The following is an 18,213-nucleotide window of genomic DNA, read 5'->3' as shown; positions in this document are numbered from 1 at the left end:
AATCTGATCTCGAAGGTGAAAGATGAAGAAGAAGGAGGAGGAGAGTGTTGGAGTTATATGAAAGATGTTGTAATATGGCCTCATTATGATCTCATGACGTGGCTGCTAACTGTTTACACAACTCGCAACATATGTTTTTTTAGCCACCATAGACCGACCCATTAAACAAATCTCTACATTAGCACTAAGGTCACTTCACGCAATGTCTTTTTGTTATAAGCAGCCTTCATTAAAAATAAGAATATCCAAGAATTTTATTCATATAATCAGAATAATAAATGAATTACAATATAGTATTACATTGTACATTATTTGTCAAATGAATTTCAATAATTAACAAAAGAATATTCCTACATAGAACAAGTGAGGCTCCACCAATTTTTGATTTTCCCCAGTTCTAAGCATTATAAGAAAAATCCTAATAAATAATTTTTTTTAATATATATAACAAACCACTCAATCTCTGAAGCTAGACATAAGCAGCCACCTGATTAACTGGTCCGGGTCCGAAATTAGTGGCCGGGTCCGCTCGTGCTGGGACCGGAGTGTTTACCATACCCAAGCGTCTCACTCCGGTCGACAAAATGATGACCCTCACCACCAGAGCTAGGACCCGAGCCCTTGATCGCCCCAAGTGACAAACCATCAAAGAACTTAGCCACGAGCTTCTCTTCAGCCTTGGTTAAACCCAAAGGACGAGCCTCCACCACAAGAACCGAACTGACCAACATGAAAAACAGAATCGATCCCAATACAACTTTGTTCATCATCATTTTCTTTGTGTGCTTTTTTTTTGAGTAATAAAAACAAAAAATATTTTATTTTTTCCTTTGTGGGCTTATGAGATGATTAAATTTGTTGTGAGTAGTTTTGTGGACTTGGAGTTGGATTTATATAGTAACGTGGAGAGCCTTGAAGAAGAAGAAAAGTTTGACGTTTTCAGTTTTTGACTTCGTAAGTTTAAAATTCAACAGGACGCGAGAATTGAATTTAGGCTCCTTCCTCGGAAACTGCAGAGGTTGCTTCTTGTTCTTGTTCTTGGTCTTCCTATTTCTATATATATATCTGTATACAAAATTTGCCAACATAAAAAGCCATCAACAAGGAATGGAGATTAGTTATATTTTCTTCTCTGTTTGAAGAAAAAATATGATTTTAATTTTGTCTCTGATTGTTTGGAGCAGACTTTTTAGTTGTAGACTATGGACCAAATTTATAATATAGTCCAAATTTATATTATATGTTTGGAATTCAAATATAGTTTATTTCTATATCATATTAATAGTGACAAAACCTTAATGTCCCCACCTTGCTTCAAGAATACCAAAATCACCGTAGGCCACTCACTATAAATAATTTTCAGTTTTCTAAGGATTGAATTACTGAAAACTAAATTAACTTTCAGTTACAAAAGACATTTTCACTTGTACCACCATATTTATGTTTGAGGACAAACATGATTCAAAAATAATTATTCCTATGTTTTTAAGAGTATAATTTTTGTTTTAATTTAGAATAAAGTGCTTTTTTAATAAACTAGAGTTTTTTTTTTTTGCCTTTCGTTTTTCACATATCCTTGTAATATCTTAGAAATGTTTTATTTTCCTATGTTATAAATTACAACTGACAAAATTCCAAATCAAACCGAAATTAATCTCCAAATTTGTAGAAAGCTGAGCCATTTTATTACTTAAAGACTTAAAGGGTTAGAAGAGATTTGTAGATAAAGTGCTCTAAACTTGAATTCACAATTATATAATTTGTTCTTAACCAGTACTACCAATCAGTGACAACCGCTTAATTAATTGTCCTAGTGTTTAAATTAAAATCATTTAAATTTCAATACTTCACTATTTCTAATAAACTAAAAGTCAACGTATATTTTAGTTGAAAATTAAATATGTTAGGTGCATCAAAACCTGATCGATGTTTCAAAAGTTCAGACACCAATCTAGCTAGCTTTCTACATGTCTTGTTTCTCACGTTGTTGTTATTTGCCATTCAAAGTAGCCTTCTTTGAAAGGTCATGAGAAAGTATTGGATTGTTGATTTTTCAACCTTTGAGTGTTTTTTTTTCTTCTTAAAACCACCTTACAAAACTGTTTGGTGGAAATTACTGTCTGACGATGAATATGTGAATGAAGGATATTTCTTTTTAATGCATTATAAATTTCTGTTTATATTTTCACCTTCTTTAATTTGGTTACGGAAAAAACTTTCTTCGATATTTTTCAGTACATGTATATATTTGATACGAGAATCGTTGCAAATGTTACTTCGCGTTTTTTTGTTTGTTTTTCTTCTTTTCTTCTTTTCTTACATATCTTATTTTGACAAAAATTTATATTTACTATTGGAGTTAGCTAGGGTTTTTTGACTTGAGCTGTAAGTTGTGACTTAATAGATTTTTTTGACAAACAAGTATTTTTTTCCTTCTTTTTAAACAATTTTTTAAAGATTAATAGAATTATGAGTGGTTAATTAATTAGTTTTTGCAAAATCAAAAAGCAAAAAAGCAGATTTGAAACTGCAGCCATTCAAGGCCTTAATGTTTGAGTTCATAGACTTTGCTTCTTACTTCAAATTACCACTAGAAAAGCCAAGTTTCTAATGAGGAAGGTGTGGTTATGTTTGAAGAGATGGCCAAGAAACTTAGAGAAGTGAGCTTGTTTGATTTGGCTGACATATTCCAGAGGTATGGAGAGAAGATGAGTACAAGAGAGACATACGCAATTCTGATATTGTAAATACAAATTTGAAGTTTCTTGTTTGTTTGGAAAGCAATGGTTGTCTCAAACAAAAAAAGCGGACAAAGAGAAAAAAAAGTCCAACTGATTTTAGAAAGAAATGGTGAGATTGTTTATGCAATGAAACTAACAAATCAACAGACTGAGTAATCAACGAAAGTAAAAGCAATAATATAAGATTATTGGTAATCAAATCATGAATTGTCTCTCTGACAACAACCTAAAACTCTCTAGGTAATCCGAAAAAACTATAGCGCTTATAAAACGACTTTTGAACTCATCACAGTCTGCGGAAACGTCAATCTTAATCTGTTTAATACTATTCTTGTCGGGATTGTAATAGGAGACATAAAAATCACCATAGTAGCGCCATGGTGCGAAGATAAACTCACCCGTATGAGTAGTGCCTCTGACGCGTTGGATACCAAAAGTTATTTTCTTCAAGGGTTCATGTTTTTCACCATCCAGATCAAATATAAATGCTGTAATTTCAGTAGCTATGGCTAGTTTCCCCTTGTAGTTCATCAAAGTGTCACTATGTAGACTTGGAGTTTGAATCTCTTCAGGTAAACTAGTAAAAAGATTCAAACTGTCAGTCCTTAGTTCAAATCTCATTATGCTCAGTTGTGACATACCTTGCCCTGTTTTAGCAACATAATACACAACACCATCTATGCACACACCGTTAGACCAAGGACGGTGATCAGGAATGCTACAATCCAGCAATTTCCATGGCTTTTTTTCTCCCAATGTGAACAATTGATGTTGAGATGATGACTCTTGTTGATGGTCATAACTTCTTTCCGTCATGGCCAACACTTTGTATTGATCACTAACTGGATCATACCCGAAAAAACTTCTTACGACCCTTCCCCTTCCTCTTGTTTTGACTCTTGGTAAAGATATGAAACTACCAGTGCTGGGGTTAGCTACGAGATGCTCTCGACCATATCCAATGCTTATCAAACCATTAGCATGATTATAATAGTACGCTAATTTATCAGGATATAGGGACGGACATGTACTGAAACGTGATAGAAACGACGACGTTGATGATGAGGAAGACGACAAGAAGAAGTGCAACCTTACTTCTTTGCGGTTAGCGATGTGAAGGGGCCGGGCGAAAGCGATTACAGTACAAGGCTGCGACGGAAATGATGTGAGGAAACTTCGACTGCGGATAGTTGTTGCCCATGACTTGGATAGTGTGAGACACTTAGCTACAGTTTTTAAAGACAACCGCCTAAATATCTCGATCACTAGGTCCGGAGGGAGTTCATCAAACTTGTTTTCCTCTTGAAGATTCTTCACAATTTTGGTCTTTTTGCTGCGTGTTATCATGATCGATCTTCTTTCGAATATACCCTAAAAAGCAGATGTTCCCTATTTATACATACGAATATACGATAGAGATTCTAATCACAATATACGGTTATATTTGTAGGAGATATTTTAGGTAAGTGATAACTCCACCATAATTATTAATTGGGAAGTACAAATATAAAATTAACCTTAAAATGTGTAAAAAATTACATTCAATTGCCATTGAAAAAATGTAATTAAGATTAGTTAAATAAATCAAATTAATTAAAAATGAAAAAACGCTGAGAGAATAAAAATAAAATAAAAATCTAGAAAAGTTAGAAAGTATATTCAAATCAAAACTACTTTGTACTTGAAAAAAAATAAAAAATAAAAATTAATAGCTAAGTTTTATTAAAAATTTAGATAATTATTAGTTTAAAAAAATAAATTTCTCTCTCTAATAAAATTATGGACAAAAATTACTACATATTTTTTTAAAAAAATATAAACCAATCAGAATTTCCAAAACTAGGATTTTTTATCCGAGTAGACAATAAAATTATTTTTAATAACTAAATTTCAAAGATTTATTAAGATTTCAAATTATGATTCTCCTATCGTTTTTATTTTATTTTATTTACAAATTGTTTGAAATTTTCATATAATACTTATAATTAATAAATATGCAGAATTCAAAGCCGTTATGTTTGAGTTCATAGACTTTGCTTCTTACTTCAAATTACCACTAGAAAAGCCAAGTTTCTAATGAGGAATGTGTGGTTATGTTTGAAGAGATGGCCAAGAACCTTAGAGAAGTGAGCTTGTTTGATTTGGCTGACATATTCCAGAGGTATGGAGAGAAGATGAGTACAAGAGAGACAAGGAGAGATAGGTATATTTATGAAGTCACAGACATACGCAATTCTGATATTGTAAATACAAATTTGAAGTTTCTTGTTTCATTGTTTGTTTGGAAAGCAATGGTTGTCTCAAACAAAACAAGCGGACAAAGAGAAAAAAAAGTCCAACTGATTTTAGAAAGAAATGGTGAGATTGTTTATGCAATGAAACTAACAAATCAACAGAGTAAATCAACGAGAGTAAACGAAATAATATAAGATTATTGGTAATCAAATCATGAATTGTCTCTCTGACAACAACCTAAAACTCTCTAGGTAATCCGGAAAAACTATAGCGCTTATAAAACGACTTTTGAACTCATCACAGTCTGCGGAAACGTCAATCTTAATCTCTTTAATACTATTCTTGTCGGGATTGTAATAGGTGACATAAAAACCATAATAGCGCCTTGGTGCGAAGATAAACTCACCAGTATGAGTAGTGCCTCTGACGCGTAAGCGTTGCTTAAGTTTGATACCAAAAGTTATTTTCTTCAAGGGTTCATGTTTTTCACCATCCAGATTCATAACCCACACATCAAATGTAAATGCTGTGATTTCAGTAGCTATGGCTAGTTTCCCTTTGTAGTTCATCAAAGTGTCACTATATAGACTTGGAGTTTGAATCTCTTCAGGTAAACTAGTAAGAAGATTCAAACTGTCAGCCCTCAGTTCAAATCTCATTATGCTCAGTTGTGACATACCTTGCCCTGTTTTGGCAACATAATACACAACACCATCTATGCACACACCGTTAGACCAAGGACGGTGATCAGGAATGCTACAATCCAGCATTTTCCATCGCTTTTTTCCTCCCAATGTGAACACTTGATGTTGAGATGATGGGTCTTGTTGATGGCCATAAACTCTTTCCGTCATGGCCAACACTTTGTATAGATCACTAACTGGATCATACCCGAAAAAACTTTTTACGACCCTTCCCGTTCCTCTTGTTTTGACTCTTGGTAAAGATATTAAACTACCAGTGCTGGGGTTAGCTACGATATGCTCTCGACCATATCCAATGCTTATCAAACCATTAGCATGATTATAATAGTACGCCAAGTTATCAGGAGGACATAAGGACGGACATGTCCTGAAACGTGATAGAAACGACGACGTTGATGATGAGGAAGACGACAAGAAGAAGCGCAACAGCACTTCTTTGCGGTTAGCGATGTAAAGGGGCCGGGCGAAAGCGATTAGGGTACAAGGCTGCGACGGAAAAGATGTGAAGAAACTTCGACTGCGGATAGTTGTTGCCCATGACTTGGATAGTGTGAGACACCTACCTACAGTTTTTAAAGGCAACCGCCTAAATATCTCGATCACTAGGTCCTGAGGGAGTTCATCAAACTTGTTTTCCTCTTGAAGATTCTTCACGATTTTGGTCTTTTTGCTGCGTGTTATCATGATCGATCTTCTTTCGCATACCCTAAAAAAACAGATGTTCCCTATTTATACACACGAATATACGATAGAGATTCTAATCACAATATACGGTTATATTTGTAGGAGATATTTTAGGTAAGTTATAACTCCATAATTAACATTATCTATTATTTTACTCGGGATAATAGATCTTACGTAACCGGGTCGGGTCTTGGCAGATATGCATCTTTTTGCAGGACTGGGTAAGCCGTAACTCGTAAGCCAAAGAGTGTAAAAACGTTGTTAACTGAAACAACTAACTGAATACACAGTTGTTACATATTTATAATACATAAACTGATCAAGTTAACAATTGATATAAGTAAAAGTATTGTGCATGACGGTAAAACTTAAACGCCAGACGGGAGAAAAACCAAAATAGACCAATCTGGTTGTGTCACTGCAAGTTTGCGTTTTCCTTTACGGTCTGCAATCTCTTAATCCGCTTCTAAGAACTTCTTCATCCAGTTTGTGTCCTGTATATATATTCAGTTACTTACTTGAATCAGTAAGCAGAGAGAAAAAAGAGTATTGGGAGCAATGATGCAAAAAAGGAGATATGACCTATAAATACTATTTTGTTCGTCCGGCTCTCTTCCTCGCTCCATTTCCGCGCTGGCACAATCTCATATATCTCTCTAACAGCCTACGTAACGCATATTCAATAACAAACAGGAATGTGAAGAACATACTGAGGAGGATCACAAGACCTTAATTCATGACTACATTACCTGCAATATATGAATCTGTTCTGAGTTTTGAATGCTCAACACAGCCTTGCAACGGTATATATCCATCTCCAATTTCTTATCCCACAGAATTTCCTCCAGCCATAAACGAACCTGTCAAACCGAGAACAAGTTGACGAGTCACGAAGAACACTGTTTTCTTAACTAGTTGTCCAAGAATGTTTGCTACCTTATCGAGGTTTATAGGTAGCGGTTCGCTGATGCATAGAGTCCTTACTCCACTATCGTGAAGATCTGTCGTCGTTAATGATTTATTTGCTTCCAGCAGTGATTCCAGACGACTAACATGCTAATTTTCAACAGTGAACAGGGGAAAACAGGTTCAGTTTTTACAGACAAAACAAAAGCATAAAGTAGTAATCGAACAAAGAAGAGAAAACAGGTTTCCGAGACTTAACAGTTGAATCATATGCCTGGCAGTTTAATATATTGGACAAATCAACTTGGCACCTAACAGATCGGATGACATTGGCGAGCGAGTTGATGGAATGAATCTCCTTCTCTAATTCATCAGATTCCTCTTGAGAAATCAAGTCCACCTTGTTCATTATTATTGTGTCCTACAAATACAAAACCAAAACAATCTCGTCATGATGAGGTGAGAGGGAAGATGAGGAAGGCGATAAGTTGGTGTACCAATTGGTTGAGTCAAACAATATGATTACCGCAAATGCTATTTGATTAAAAGCCTCAGGAAACGAGGATGTGTCACGGCGCTCATTGAGCTGAAAACGAAGATTTTTTGCATCCACAACCTGTTCAAGCAGCTAAGTCAGTAAAGGGATTACAACATAAATTCCTAAGCACTAAAACTACTGGTATGCAGCTTGAGAGATATATGCTATAAAGAAGTAACCAGATAAAGAAAGAATCAACTAGCTATAAATGATGAAGAGACCTAAACGAGTGTGGATAACACAACTTCGATGTATTTCAATCCCTCTGCTGTGCATAAGATGATACTAAAACTATAAAAGCAATGTGAAGATCAACAAAGGAGAAGTGAATCAGATTTTAAAGAGTTCACAACTCACAGTAACAATGCAGTCAAGCTTGACTTCTGATTCTAACTGTTCATCCAACCAAAGGATAGAAGCCAGTGGAGCTGGATTTGCTAAACCAGTAGTCTCCAGCAATATATGATCAAGTCTGCATTTGAGAAACCAAAAGCATAATGACTAATAAATCAAATATGCATTGCCTTTACCAAATCTTAGATCATCAAGAATATCTCACAGAGTCTAGAGATTAAGCAAAGGCTCATAAAATTGGGGGAGTTCACGAGCTGAACAGTTCTGAGTTCGTTACAGTATAGAGAAGAAAGAAAAAAAAAGCACCTGTCTTTTCTCTGAACAAGCTGCTCGAGGGCTTGAACAAGGCTATGCTTAACAGTACAGCAAACACATCCATTAGCAAGCTCAACCCATTCCTCAACAATGGCACCTTCATCTCCATCGTTAATCATAGCCCTCTCAACACCAATCTCTTCCCCAAACTCATTCAAAATCACAGCGATTCTCTTCCCATGTTTCCCATTCAGTATATAATTCACAAGCTGGGTGCCAAAAAAACAAATCAATCAACAATCAAAAACCAAAACCCAACACTTAAATTAGTGAAAGGAAGAAACTTTCTCATAGCTTACGGTGGATTTTCCCGCGCCGAGATAGCCAGTGATGACACTGACACCGACTGAAACGGCGTCGCTTGATGAGAGATTCTTTCCGACAGAAACATCCGGTTGGATTTGAATAGCCATCGGTGGCTCCTCATCATCTTCCATTTTTTTAACTCTCTCTCTCAGCTTCCTCCTTCCTTGAGCATCGCCGGTTTATGCAGAGACGCCGTCAGAGAGAAGAAGACTCAGAGCTTCGTCGTGTATGGGCCGAGCCCACATTAATTTGGTTTGGTTCGGTTTAATTTGATCCGGTTCGGTTTAAATTTTTTATTGCTGCTGCGGGATTCTAATGAACCATTCCACCCAATATTTTCAAAATTTGGACCGCTTTAACCAATTGTGGACTATTGCTGGCTTACCGCATAGTGAATCAGTAAATCTATGTTTTGGCTAATTACTTTTACTTTCACAGAATTTACTAAGTTAGCAGATGAACTTTTTTGATTTGGTACATTGTACATGCCACCTAAACATTTCGGGGGTTATTCGATTCTTATTTATAAAGATTTTTGAAAAGTTCAACAAAATCATTAAAAGTTCATAAGTGAAAAATTGTTAAAGATTGCTAGAGAGTTTTGTTGATTAGTTTTTTAAAATCCTGTAAAGTCTTCCAAACAATCCCTGTATTTTTATGATACTTTCCATGACTTTATTTTGTAAAGAAAGTGTCTAAAAGCATGAACCAATAACATAATAATTGAACTCATTAACAATCCTATAATCTTTTGTTTTAATTAACACAAAACTTTTAATGACTTTATAAAAGTCTAAATCCAATAACTCAAATTTGTTATTGCTAGAGAGTTTTGTTGATTGGTTTTCTAAAATTTTGTAAAGTCCTTCAAACAATCCCTATGTTTTTATGATACTTTCATTGACTTTATTTTGTAAAGAAAGTGTCTAAAAGCAAGAACTAATAACATAATAATTGAACTCATTAACAATCCTAGAATCTTTTGTTTTAATTGAATAACACAAAACTTTTAATTTTTAATGACTTTATAAAAGTCTGAATCTAATAACCCAAATTTGTTAAGATTTTAAATGACTTTTTACAAATCACAAACTAATATATAACACTAAACTTTAACAGAGTTTAACAAAATTTTGATCTAATAACAACAAATTCTACATAACATTTAAAATCTTTAAAACTCTATTCAAATCTCAAACCAATAACCCCTACTTAAAGTTAGCAGATGAACTTTTTTGATTTGGTACATTGTACATGCCACCTAAACATTTGTTTCTTTATTTGTTTTGGTCTTTGTAAATCTTATAATTGTATATATTTTCCCATATATTGAATTTCAATTCTATATTTTCATACTTCCTTTTATTTATTATAGTAAGGACTTTATTAAGAAAAAAAGCAAATACTAAACAGATGTTAAAATCCCATGAACTTTTTTTTGACACATATCAAAGAATGATTATCGTAACGGTCAAGTGACACTAATCAAAAAGTATCTAGTTAATATAGAGATAAGATTTGTAACTGGCCTGTTGACCAATAGATGAAAATATAAGGTAATATAAGGTAAAGTATCTATTTGCCAACACTTTATTGGATTAGCCATTACTATTGATAGATTTCTTACCACAAACGTCATTTTATGTCCTTAATTAAACAACCACTGTAATATATATACCACTAATACTATGACTCACAGTTTCATCTAGTAACTCAAGTCATAAANAAAAAAAAAAAAAAAAAAAAAAAAAAACAATGGGAAGTTGTGAGGTTCAAGAAACACATGTCCTAATGGTTACACTAGCCTTTCAAGGCCACATCAATCCGATGCTCAAACTCGCCAAACAGCTCTCATCATTATCAAAGAACCTACACATCACTCTCGCCACTTTTGAGTCAGCCCGTGACCGCCTCTCAGCCTCCGCCGCCGTAAACAAATCGTCGGTGGACCTTGTGTTCTTCTCCGATGGTCTGCCTAAAGACGATCCAAGAGACCCCGGCACTTTGGTGAAGTCACTGAATGAAGTCGGACCCAAGAACTTGTCCAAAATCATTGAAGAAAAGAGATACTCTTGTATCATCTCTGGGCCTTTTACTCCATGGGTTCCAGCTGTTGCGGCTGCTCATGACATCCCTTGTGCGATCCTATGGATCCAAGCTTGTGGAGCTTACTCGGTTTATTACCGTTACTACATGAAGACAGACTCTTTCCCCGACCTTGAAGATCTGAATCAAACAGTGGAGTTACCAGCTTTACCATCGCTGCAAGTTCGAGATCTTCCAACGTTTATGTTACCTTCTGATGGTGCTCACTTCAATCAGCTAATGGCGGATTTTGCAGATTGCTTGAGGTATGTGAAATGGGTTTTGGTTAATTCGTTCTATGAACTCGAATCAGAGATAATCGAATCGATGTCCGATTTGAAACCCTTAATCCCTATTGGTCCTCTTGTTTCACCATTTTTGTTGGGAGCTGATGAGGACGAAACCCTAGATGGTATAAACCTAGATTTGTGGAAATCTAATGATTGTTGTATGGAGTGGCTTGACAAGCAAGCTAGGTCTTCCGTTGTGTACATATCTTTCGGAAGTATGCTCGAATCATCGGAGAATCAGGTCGAGACCATAGCCAAGGCGCTGAAGAACAGAGGAGTTCCATTTCTCTGGGTGATAAGACCAAAGGAGAAAGCCCAAAACGTCCACGTTTTGCAGGAGATGGTGAAAGAAGAACAAGGCATCGTTATTGAATGGTGTCAACAAGAGAGGGTACTGAGCCACGAGGCGATCTCTTGCTTCATCACGCATTGTGGATGGAACTCAACGATCGAGACGGTGGTGACTGGTGTTCCGGTGGTGGCGTACCCGAGCTGGACTGATCAGCCCATTGACGCGCGGTTGCTGGTTGATGTGTTTGGAATCGGAGTAAGGATGAGGAATGACGCTGTCGATGGTGAGCTAAAGGTCGAGGAGGTAGAAAGATGCATTGAGGCCGTGACAAAGGGACCTGATGCCGCGGATATGAGGAGGAGAGTGGCGGAGTTGAAGGATGTCGCGAGATCAGCATTAGCACCTGGTGGATCTTCGGTTCGGAATTTGGAGTCGTTCATCAGTGATATTACAACCACCTGACTCTAGTTGCTTTGAATTGTTTTTCAATTTGTAATTTTGCATCTGTTTTCTTTTCGATAACTAGGAATGAGACCCTCGCGAAAGAAATATGTGGGAAATCTTTTTAAAATTTCAAATAAAAATTATATGTTTAAAAATAATTTTAAAGTGGTGAAATAGTTTGAAAGTATATGCTACAAATAAAAATAAAATAGTATAATAATTCGGCTAATAGTCTATCCAAGAGAAAACGGATAGAGTCGTAAATATTTAACTTATATAACCGTTAGTAAAAAACACAACCATCCAAATAAAAAGTTATGATCAAAATTTATTATATTGAAAAATATTATGGCGAAAATACTCTAATGTAAGTCTAAGAGTATCAACTATTTTTTAAAAATGATTATAGACATAAGATCTTTTATGAAGAATTATGGTAAAGACATATAATCCTCAAAAGCATTTATTGAACTCAATAAAATATATAAAATAAAAGATTAAACAAATAATCTAAACCGATAAAAACACTATATGTCAGTAGTTACGAAACTTATAATAAAAATAAATAATCTGAAAATAAAATATTAACAGTAATATTTTAAAAATATATCTTTTATGAAAATTATGATAAGTAGACCCAACCCTGAATTACATATTGAGAATTTATGGAGTGGCTTGATAAACAAGCTAGGTCTTCAGTGGTTTACATATCTTTTGGAAGCATACTTGAATCGTCAGAGAATCAAGTCGAGACCATAGTGACAGCAATGAAAAACAGAGGAGTTCCCATTTCTATGGGTGATACGGCCCAAGGAGAAAGGCGAAATTTTTTTATTTTTTATATATAAATCATACAGATACAAGTGCAATTAACTTACAGAATGAATGAACCATCCCACCCAATATTTAATTTTGGACGTCTCGAAGTGACTCTCGACGTCTCAATTCCATAGGATAGAGAAAAATGAGGTAAAATTCCATATGATCAAAGGTAATTCTGAATCGTACTCTAGATTGAATTCACTCACTGGTTGATGATTTCGCTGATTCTGAGTTCTTTTGTTCATCACCATGATTTGATTTTTGAGCAGAACTTACTCGATCGGTCGTTGAAGACCTTGCCGAGGGAAGATCTCCAAAAATTTCAATCAATCGATTTAGGAACTATTGTATGAATCCAGAATCGAACTGGTTTGTCTCGATTTCTCAGTTTCTCCCTTGAATTGTTATACAGAGAGAAGACAGTGTTTTTAGCCCTTAGGACTTGGTTCGACCTATTTTTTGAAGAACAGGATTATGACTCTGGACTGATTCATTGATTTTTATTCTGTCTATATAGCTTTTGCAGCTCTTATAAACCAAAGGGTCAGGGCATAAACCTCAAACCTACAGAATCGGTGAGAGTCAGGTTTTAGATCATTTTCACAATTCCAGTTGTGTGTGTTATCTCTTGGTTTTAGATAGTAACATTACAGTATGCAATTTCCACCTTTCAGATATGTTGCTAAGAGTAATGTTGATAGTCCAACAACTTCTACAATAAAATAGACATGCATCCAAAAGAGATATCTACTATATGCACCCTTCAGCATTCAAAGGTATTTATTAGTTATGGATGTATCTGGTGACCTCTTCTTGATAACTTCAACTTCACGTTTAGTAAGCTTAACTAATGAGTTTGCATCACTTTTGTTGTCTTCTTGGCCTTACTGTTTTTGTCTGCTTCTTATAGCACAATCAGTTGTGGACCGTGCAATTGGTGATATATGCATATTTTTTCAGTGTAGTCGGTACAACTTGAATGTGGTTAGTACTTGAATACCTTCACTTTCAATTTTTTTCCTTATAAATAATTATAATCCCCCTTTTTTGAGTCTGTGATTCGTGTGATTTTATTAGTGTTTGCCTAATTAAAGACATGCAATTTAGTGTGGGATTTTCATAGCAAACTGTTCTTAGACATGCAAAATTGTGGTATGTTGGGCTGTATTTGTTTCAAATTCATTTTTCTAGGTAAGAGACATAAATAAATTACGTTAGAAAAATGAAATTATGAGGATGTGTGGGTCATTAGGGAAAAACTGAAAGAGTTAGTTATTTAAAAACTATGTTATTTTCCGAAGTTTTATTTAAATTATATTATTTATTTTTAGTACAGTATATTTAAAATTTTGTTTTATTTGAAGTTTAATTGATTAATTGTTCTGTAATTATAATTTCATCCTAATTGCAAAACCACTTTCAAATGCAGAGCCTTCCAATTACCATTGATGTGAGTACACAGAATGAGAAGTTGTTGAATGATGAATTTTACATCGGCCTTGAACAACTGGCAAGGTTTACTAATCTCTTTCATATTGTCTCTTTCTCTTTTTATAACTAATGCAGTGGTTTTTGTTTTCAATAACTGACAAGTCTGTTTGCTTATGTGATTTCAGGAATTTGTAGAGTCTCCACAACTTTGAGGGTATGACATTGTTTCTTTCTCGATTATATTCAGATGGATGAATTGGCATTCCATCCACTAAATGGAGGATACAATACTACATAATCGTATGCCATTACTTGAACTCCAAATTGAGAAAGAGATGAGAATGCAGAGAAATCCACCCTCACCTAAACTATTTCCCCAAGGTTTTATTATATGATTTCTCCAACTCTAAAATTATTAACAAATAGATGTGTCTCTATTCTATAGGCAAGTGATTAATGTATAAACCACATCGGAGGTGTTTTCCGGCATATTATAGTGGATGTTGAGAGGTCAGTCTCTCCCTAGACATAGTGGTTGCCACCGTGAACTGGGTTAACAAAGTTTTTAATTTGTTTTATTTTTAAAATACTAACTATATAATCATAAATTGCAATTTAGAAAAATGCCAAAATAGCCATATGACTTACAATACAACAAAATATAACCCTCAAATATATTGCATTATTATTTGAAACAATAAATAAATAAAATCGAATAAATGTAAAATGAAAAGAAAAAAACAAACAAAAAAATATTACCATACACTTTCATAAATTTTTCTGAAACAAAACAATCTCTAATATTACATATTTAAAATACAATGTGTAAGTATTTTATCTTCCAAAATATAAAACCAACTACAATTAATACAAAATGTAAAATAAATAACCATAATTTCATATATACAATACTACTAATATTAATATAACCCATGCAACGCGGGAGATTTTACCTAGTTTATTATAATAAAGACATTATTAAGAAAAAAAAAAGCAAATACTAAAGGCATGATTACTGGTAAATTCTATGAGAATTGCTTAATATATAGTATTTTAATTATTTTAATATAATATTAATATTTATTATAAAGATTAATTAAAAAAAATAATTTGGTCCACTAATAGCTGGCCAGCTGTATAGAAACGGTTCTACAAATGCTTGTGGGAGTAACGTTTTTATTCTCTCTCCTTATTTTTCTCATCTTCTCTCTTCTTTTACTAATATTTAATTATTATTAATTAAAAAGCAATTCAAAGAGAACCCACCAGTAATTATGGTCTAAACAGATGTTAAAATCTCATGAACCTTTTTTGGACACATATATCAAAGTATGATTATCGTAACTGTAAAGTGTCACACTAATAAAAAAGTATTTAGTTAATACCGAGATAAGATTTGTAACTATGACCAATAACATAATAGGTAAAATAAAAAAGCAAGATAATTTAGAATCTATTTACCAACATTTGATTGGGTTAACCATTACTATAGATAGAGTTTCTTACCACATACTCATTTTATGTCTCCATTAAGTTAAACCTATCGTTAAACAACCACTGTAATATACTAATATATATACCACTAATACTATGACTCACATTTTCATAGTAACTCCAGCCTAAAAAAATCTAAACTGTGTCCAAACAAAAAAAAAATTAATAATGGGTAGTTGTGAGGGTCAAGAAACACATGTCCTAATGGTTACACTAGCCTTTCAAGGCCACATCAATCCGATGGTCAAACTCGCCAAACGGCTCTCATCATTATCAAAGAACCTACACATCACTCTCGCCACTATGGAGCCAGCCCGTGACCGCCTCTCCTCCGCCGCCGCCGCAGACAAATCGTCGGTGGACCTTGTGTTCTTCTCCGATGGTCTGCCTAAAGACGATCCAAGAGCCCTCGCCACGCTCCTGAAGTCACTCAATGAAGTCGGAGCCAAGAACTTGTCTAAAATCATTGGAGAAAAGAGATACTCTTGTATCATCTCTGGGCCTTTTACTCCATGGGTTCCAGCTGTTGCGGCTGCTCATGACATCCCTTGTGCGATCCTATGGATCCAAGCTTGTGGAGCTTACTCGGTTTATTACCGTTACTACATGAAGACGGACTCTTTCCCCGACCTTGAAGATCTGAATCAAACAGTGGAGTTACCAGCTTTACCATCGCTGCAAGTTCGAGATCTTCCAACGTGTATCTTTCCTTCTGATGGTGCTCACTTCAGTCAGCTAATGGCTGAATTCGCAGATTGCTTGAGGTATGTGAAATGGGTTTTGGTTAATTCGTTCTATGAACTTGAACCAGAGATAATCGAATCTATGTCCGATTTGAAACCCTTAATCCCTATTGGTCCTCTTGTTTCTCCATTTTTGTTGGGAGCTGATGAGGACGAAACCCTAGATGGTAAAAACCTAGATTTGTGGAAATCCGATGATTGTTGTATGGAGTGGCTTGACAAGCAAGGTAGGTCTTCGGTTGTGTACATATCTTTCGGAAGCGTGNACTCTTTCCCCGACCTTGAAGATCTCAATCAAACAGTGGAGTTACCAGCTTTACCATCGCTGCAAGTTCGAGATCTTCCAACGTGTATCTTACCTTCTGATGGTGCTCACTTCAATCAGCTAATGGCGGAATTCGCTGATTGCTTGAGGTATGTGAAATGGGTTTTGGTTAATTCCTTCTATGAACTCGAATCAGAGATAATCGAATCGATGTCGGATTTGAAACCTGTAATCCCAATTGGTCCTCTTGTTTCTCCATTTCTGTTGGGAGCTGATGAGGACGAAACCCTAGATGGCAAAAACCTAGATTTGTGGAAATCTGATGGTTGTTGTATGGAGTGGCTTGACAAGCAAGCTAGGTCGTCGGTTGTGTACATATCTTTCGGAAGCGTACTCGAATCATCGGAGAATCAGGTCGAGACCATAGCCAAGGCCCTGAAGAACAGAGAAGTTCGATTTCTCTGGGTGATAAGACCAAAGGAGAAAGCCCAAAACGTCCACGTTTTGCAGGAGATGGTGAAAGAAGGACAAGGCGTCGTTATTGATTGGTGTCAACAAGAGAGGATATTGAGCCACGATGCAATCTCTTGCTTCGTCACGCATTGTGGATGGAACTCAACGATCGAGACGGTAGTGACTGGTGTTCCGGTGGTGGCGTACCCGAGCTGGTCTGATCAGCCCATTGACGCGCGCTTGCTGGTTGATGTGTTTGGAATCGGAGTAAGGATGAGGAATGACGCTGTCGATGGTGAGCTTAAGGTTGCAGAGGTGGAGAGATGTATTGAGGCCGTGACGGAGGGACCAGACGCGGCGGATATGAGGAGTAGAGCGGCAGATCTGAAGCACGCCGCAAGATTAGCCTTGGCACCTGGTGGATCGTCGGCTCGGGATTTAGAATCGTTCATTAGTGATATCACAAGCACCCCTGACTCTCTGCTTTGAATCAATTAGTACCAGTGATAACCGGATTTAAGGTAGAGAGGTAGATAGTACTAGCTATAGGCACCTCTTTGGCAATATATAAATGTATGATTACACTTATATAGTATGTTTGAGACTTCCGGAATAACCACTTTCAAGGATATAAACTATAGATGTGAAAATCCACGGCGAGAAACTAAAAGAGGGTCGAGAGTTTGTCGAAGATAGACGAGGCACACAAAAATGTAAGTAATGGCTTGAGATTTGGAAAAGTGAAAACAGGCGTGAGTATAATGGCTTGGGGAAGAAGTTTTTACCCATCTAGAGGGTTCACTACACCAGGGAAACAGTCCCCAAAGGCCAACCTGTTGACCGTGTGGCTAATCTGTGTAGAGATATAATGAAGTCAAGACCCATTTGAAACATGAGCAACTTTCTAAAAAAAAAGAAACTGAAACAAGAATTCTCTTACATTTTAGTTGCCTTGCTGGAACAAATAACATATCATGAAATTGAAAACCGGATTGACATGAGCGAGAGTAATTGATGTCTTCTTTCTAGAGTAGAAGGCGGTGGTACTATGGTTAAACACGACTTATTAAAAAAAAAAAAAAACACGTACATATAGCGTTGGTCATGAGTC

General features: G+C 35.6%; 6 protein-coding genes across 9 annotated transcripts; 2 read left to right on the top strand and 4 right to left on the bottom strand.

The window, feature by feature from the left end:
* On the bottom strand, positions 139–848 carry LOC104713773. The gene is made up of 2 exons (XM_010430974.2): positions 488–848; positions 139–224 (listed from the first exon to the last, which is right to left on the bottom strand). Exon 1 carries the CDS (start codon positions 771–773, stop codon positions 513–515), a length of 261 nt encoding a protein of 86 aa, XP_010429276.1. The 5' UTR covers positions 774–848; the 3' UTR covers positions 139–224; positions 488–512.
* Positions 2,591–4,088, bottom strand: LOC104715916 (putative F-box protein At1g26515). The gene is made up of 2 exons (XM_010433281.1): positions 3,057–4,088; positions 2,591–2,767 (listed from the first exon to the last, which is right to left on the bottom strand). The coding sequence occupies exons 1-2, from the start codon at positions 4,086–4,088 to the stop codon at positions 2,591–2,593; spliced, it is 1,209 nt and encodes a 402-aa protein (XP_010431583.1).
* On the bottom strand, positions 5,181–6,614 carry LOC104715915 (putative F-box protein At1g26515). The gene is made up of 2 exons (XM_010433280.2): positions 6,539–6,614; positions 5,181–6,386 (listed from the first exon to the last, which is right to left on the bottom strand). Exon 2 carries the CDS (start codon positions 6,362–6,364, stop codon positions 5,183–5,185), a length of 1,182 nt encoding a protein of 393 aa, XP_010431582.1. The 5' UTR covers positions 6,365–6,386; positions 6,539–6,614; the 3' UTR covers positions 5,181–5,182.
* Positions 6,613–8,988, bottom strand: LOC104713770 (COBW domain-containing protein 1). Its single transcript, XM_010430970.2, has 9 exons — positions 8,777–8,988; positions 8,469–8,686; positions 8,166–8,280; positions 7,797–7,886; positions 7,530–7,691; positions 7,301–7,420; positions 7,114–7,224; positions 6,947–7,028; positions 6,613–6,858 (listed from the first exon to the last, which is right to left on the bottom strand). Exons 1-9 carry the CDS (start codon positions 8,912–8,914, stop codon positions 6,803–6,805), a joined length of 1,092 nt encoding a protein of 363 aa, XP_010429272.1. The 5' UTR covers positions 8,915–8,988; the 3' UTR covers positions 6,613–6,802.
* Positions 10,520–12,052, top strand: LOC109126274 (UDP-glycosyltransferase 84B1-like). Its single transcript, XM_019229562.1, has one exon. It carries the CDS (start codon positions 10,539–10,541, stop codon positions 11,910–11,912), a length of 1,374 nt encoding a protein of 457 aa, XP_019085107.1. The 5' UTR covers positions 10,520–10,538; the 3' UTR covers positions 11,913–12,052.
* Positions 15,721–18,173, top strand: LOC104713768 (UDP-glycosyltransferase 84B1-like). Of its 4 annotated transcripts, none has more exons than XM_019229561.1 (2): positions 15,721–16,625; positions 17,005–17,076. In XM_019229561.1, exons 1-2 carry the CDS (start codon positions 15,810–15,812, stop codon positions 17,074–17,076), a joined length of 888 nt encoding a protein of 295 aa, XP_019085106.1. In that variant the 5' UTR covers positions 15,721–15,809. The 4 variants fall into 4 exon arrangements, with proteins under 4 accessions (XP_019085106.1, XP_019085104.1, XP_019085105.1 ...); XM_019229559.1 differs by having other exon boundaries at positions 15,723–16,405; positions 16,799–18,173; XM_019229560.1 differs by having other exon boundaries at positions 15,725–16,611; positions 17,005–18,171.

This window comes from Camelina sativa, chromosome 9 (assembly GCF_000633955.1).
Source record: "Camelina sativa cultivar DH55 chromosome 9, Cs, whole genome shotgun sequence".
In the NCBI taxonomy this organism is placed as follows: Eukaryota; Viridiplantae; Streptophyta; class Magnoliopsida; order Brassicales; family Brassicaceae; genus Camelina; species Camelina sativa.
The sequence above is the reverse complement of the archived record's forward strand: the minus strand, read 5'-3'. Positions and strand labels throughout refer to the sequence as shown.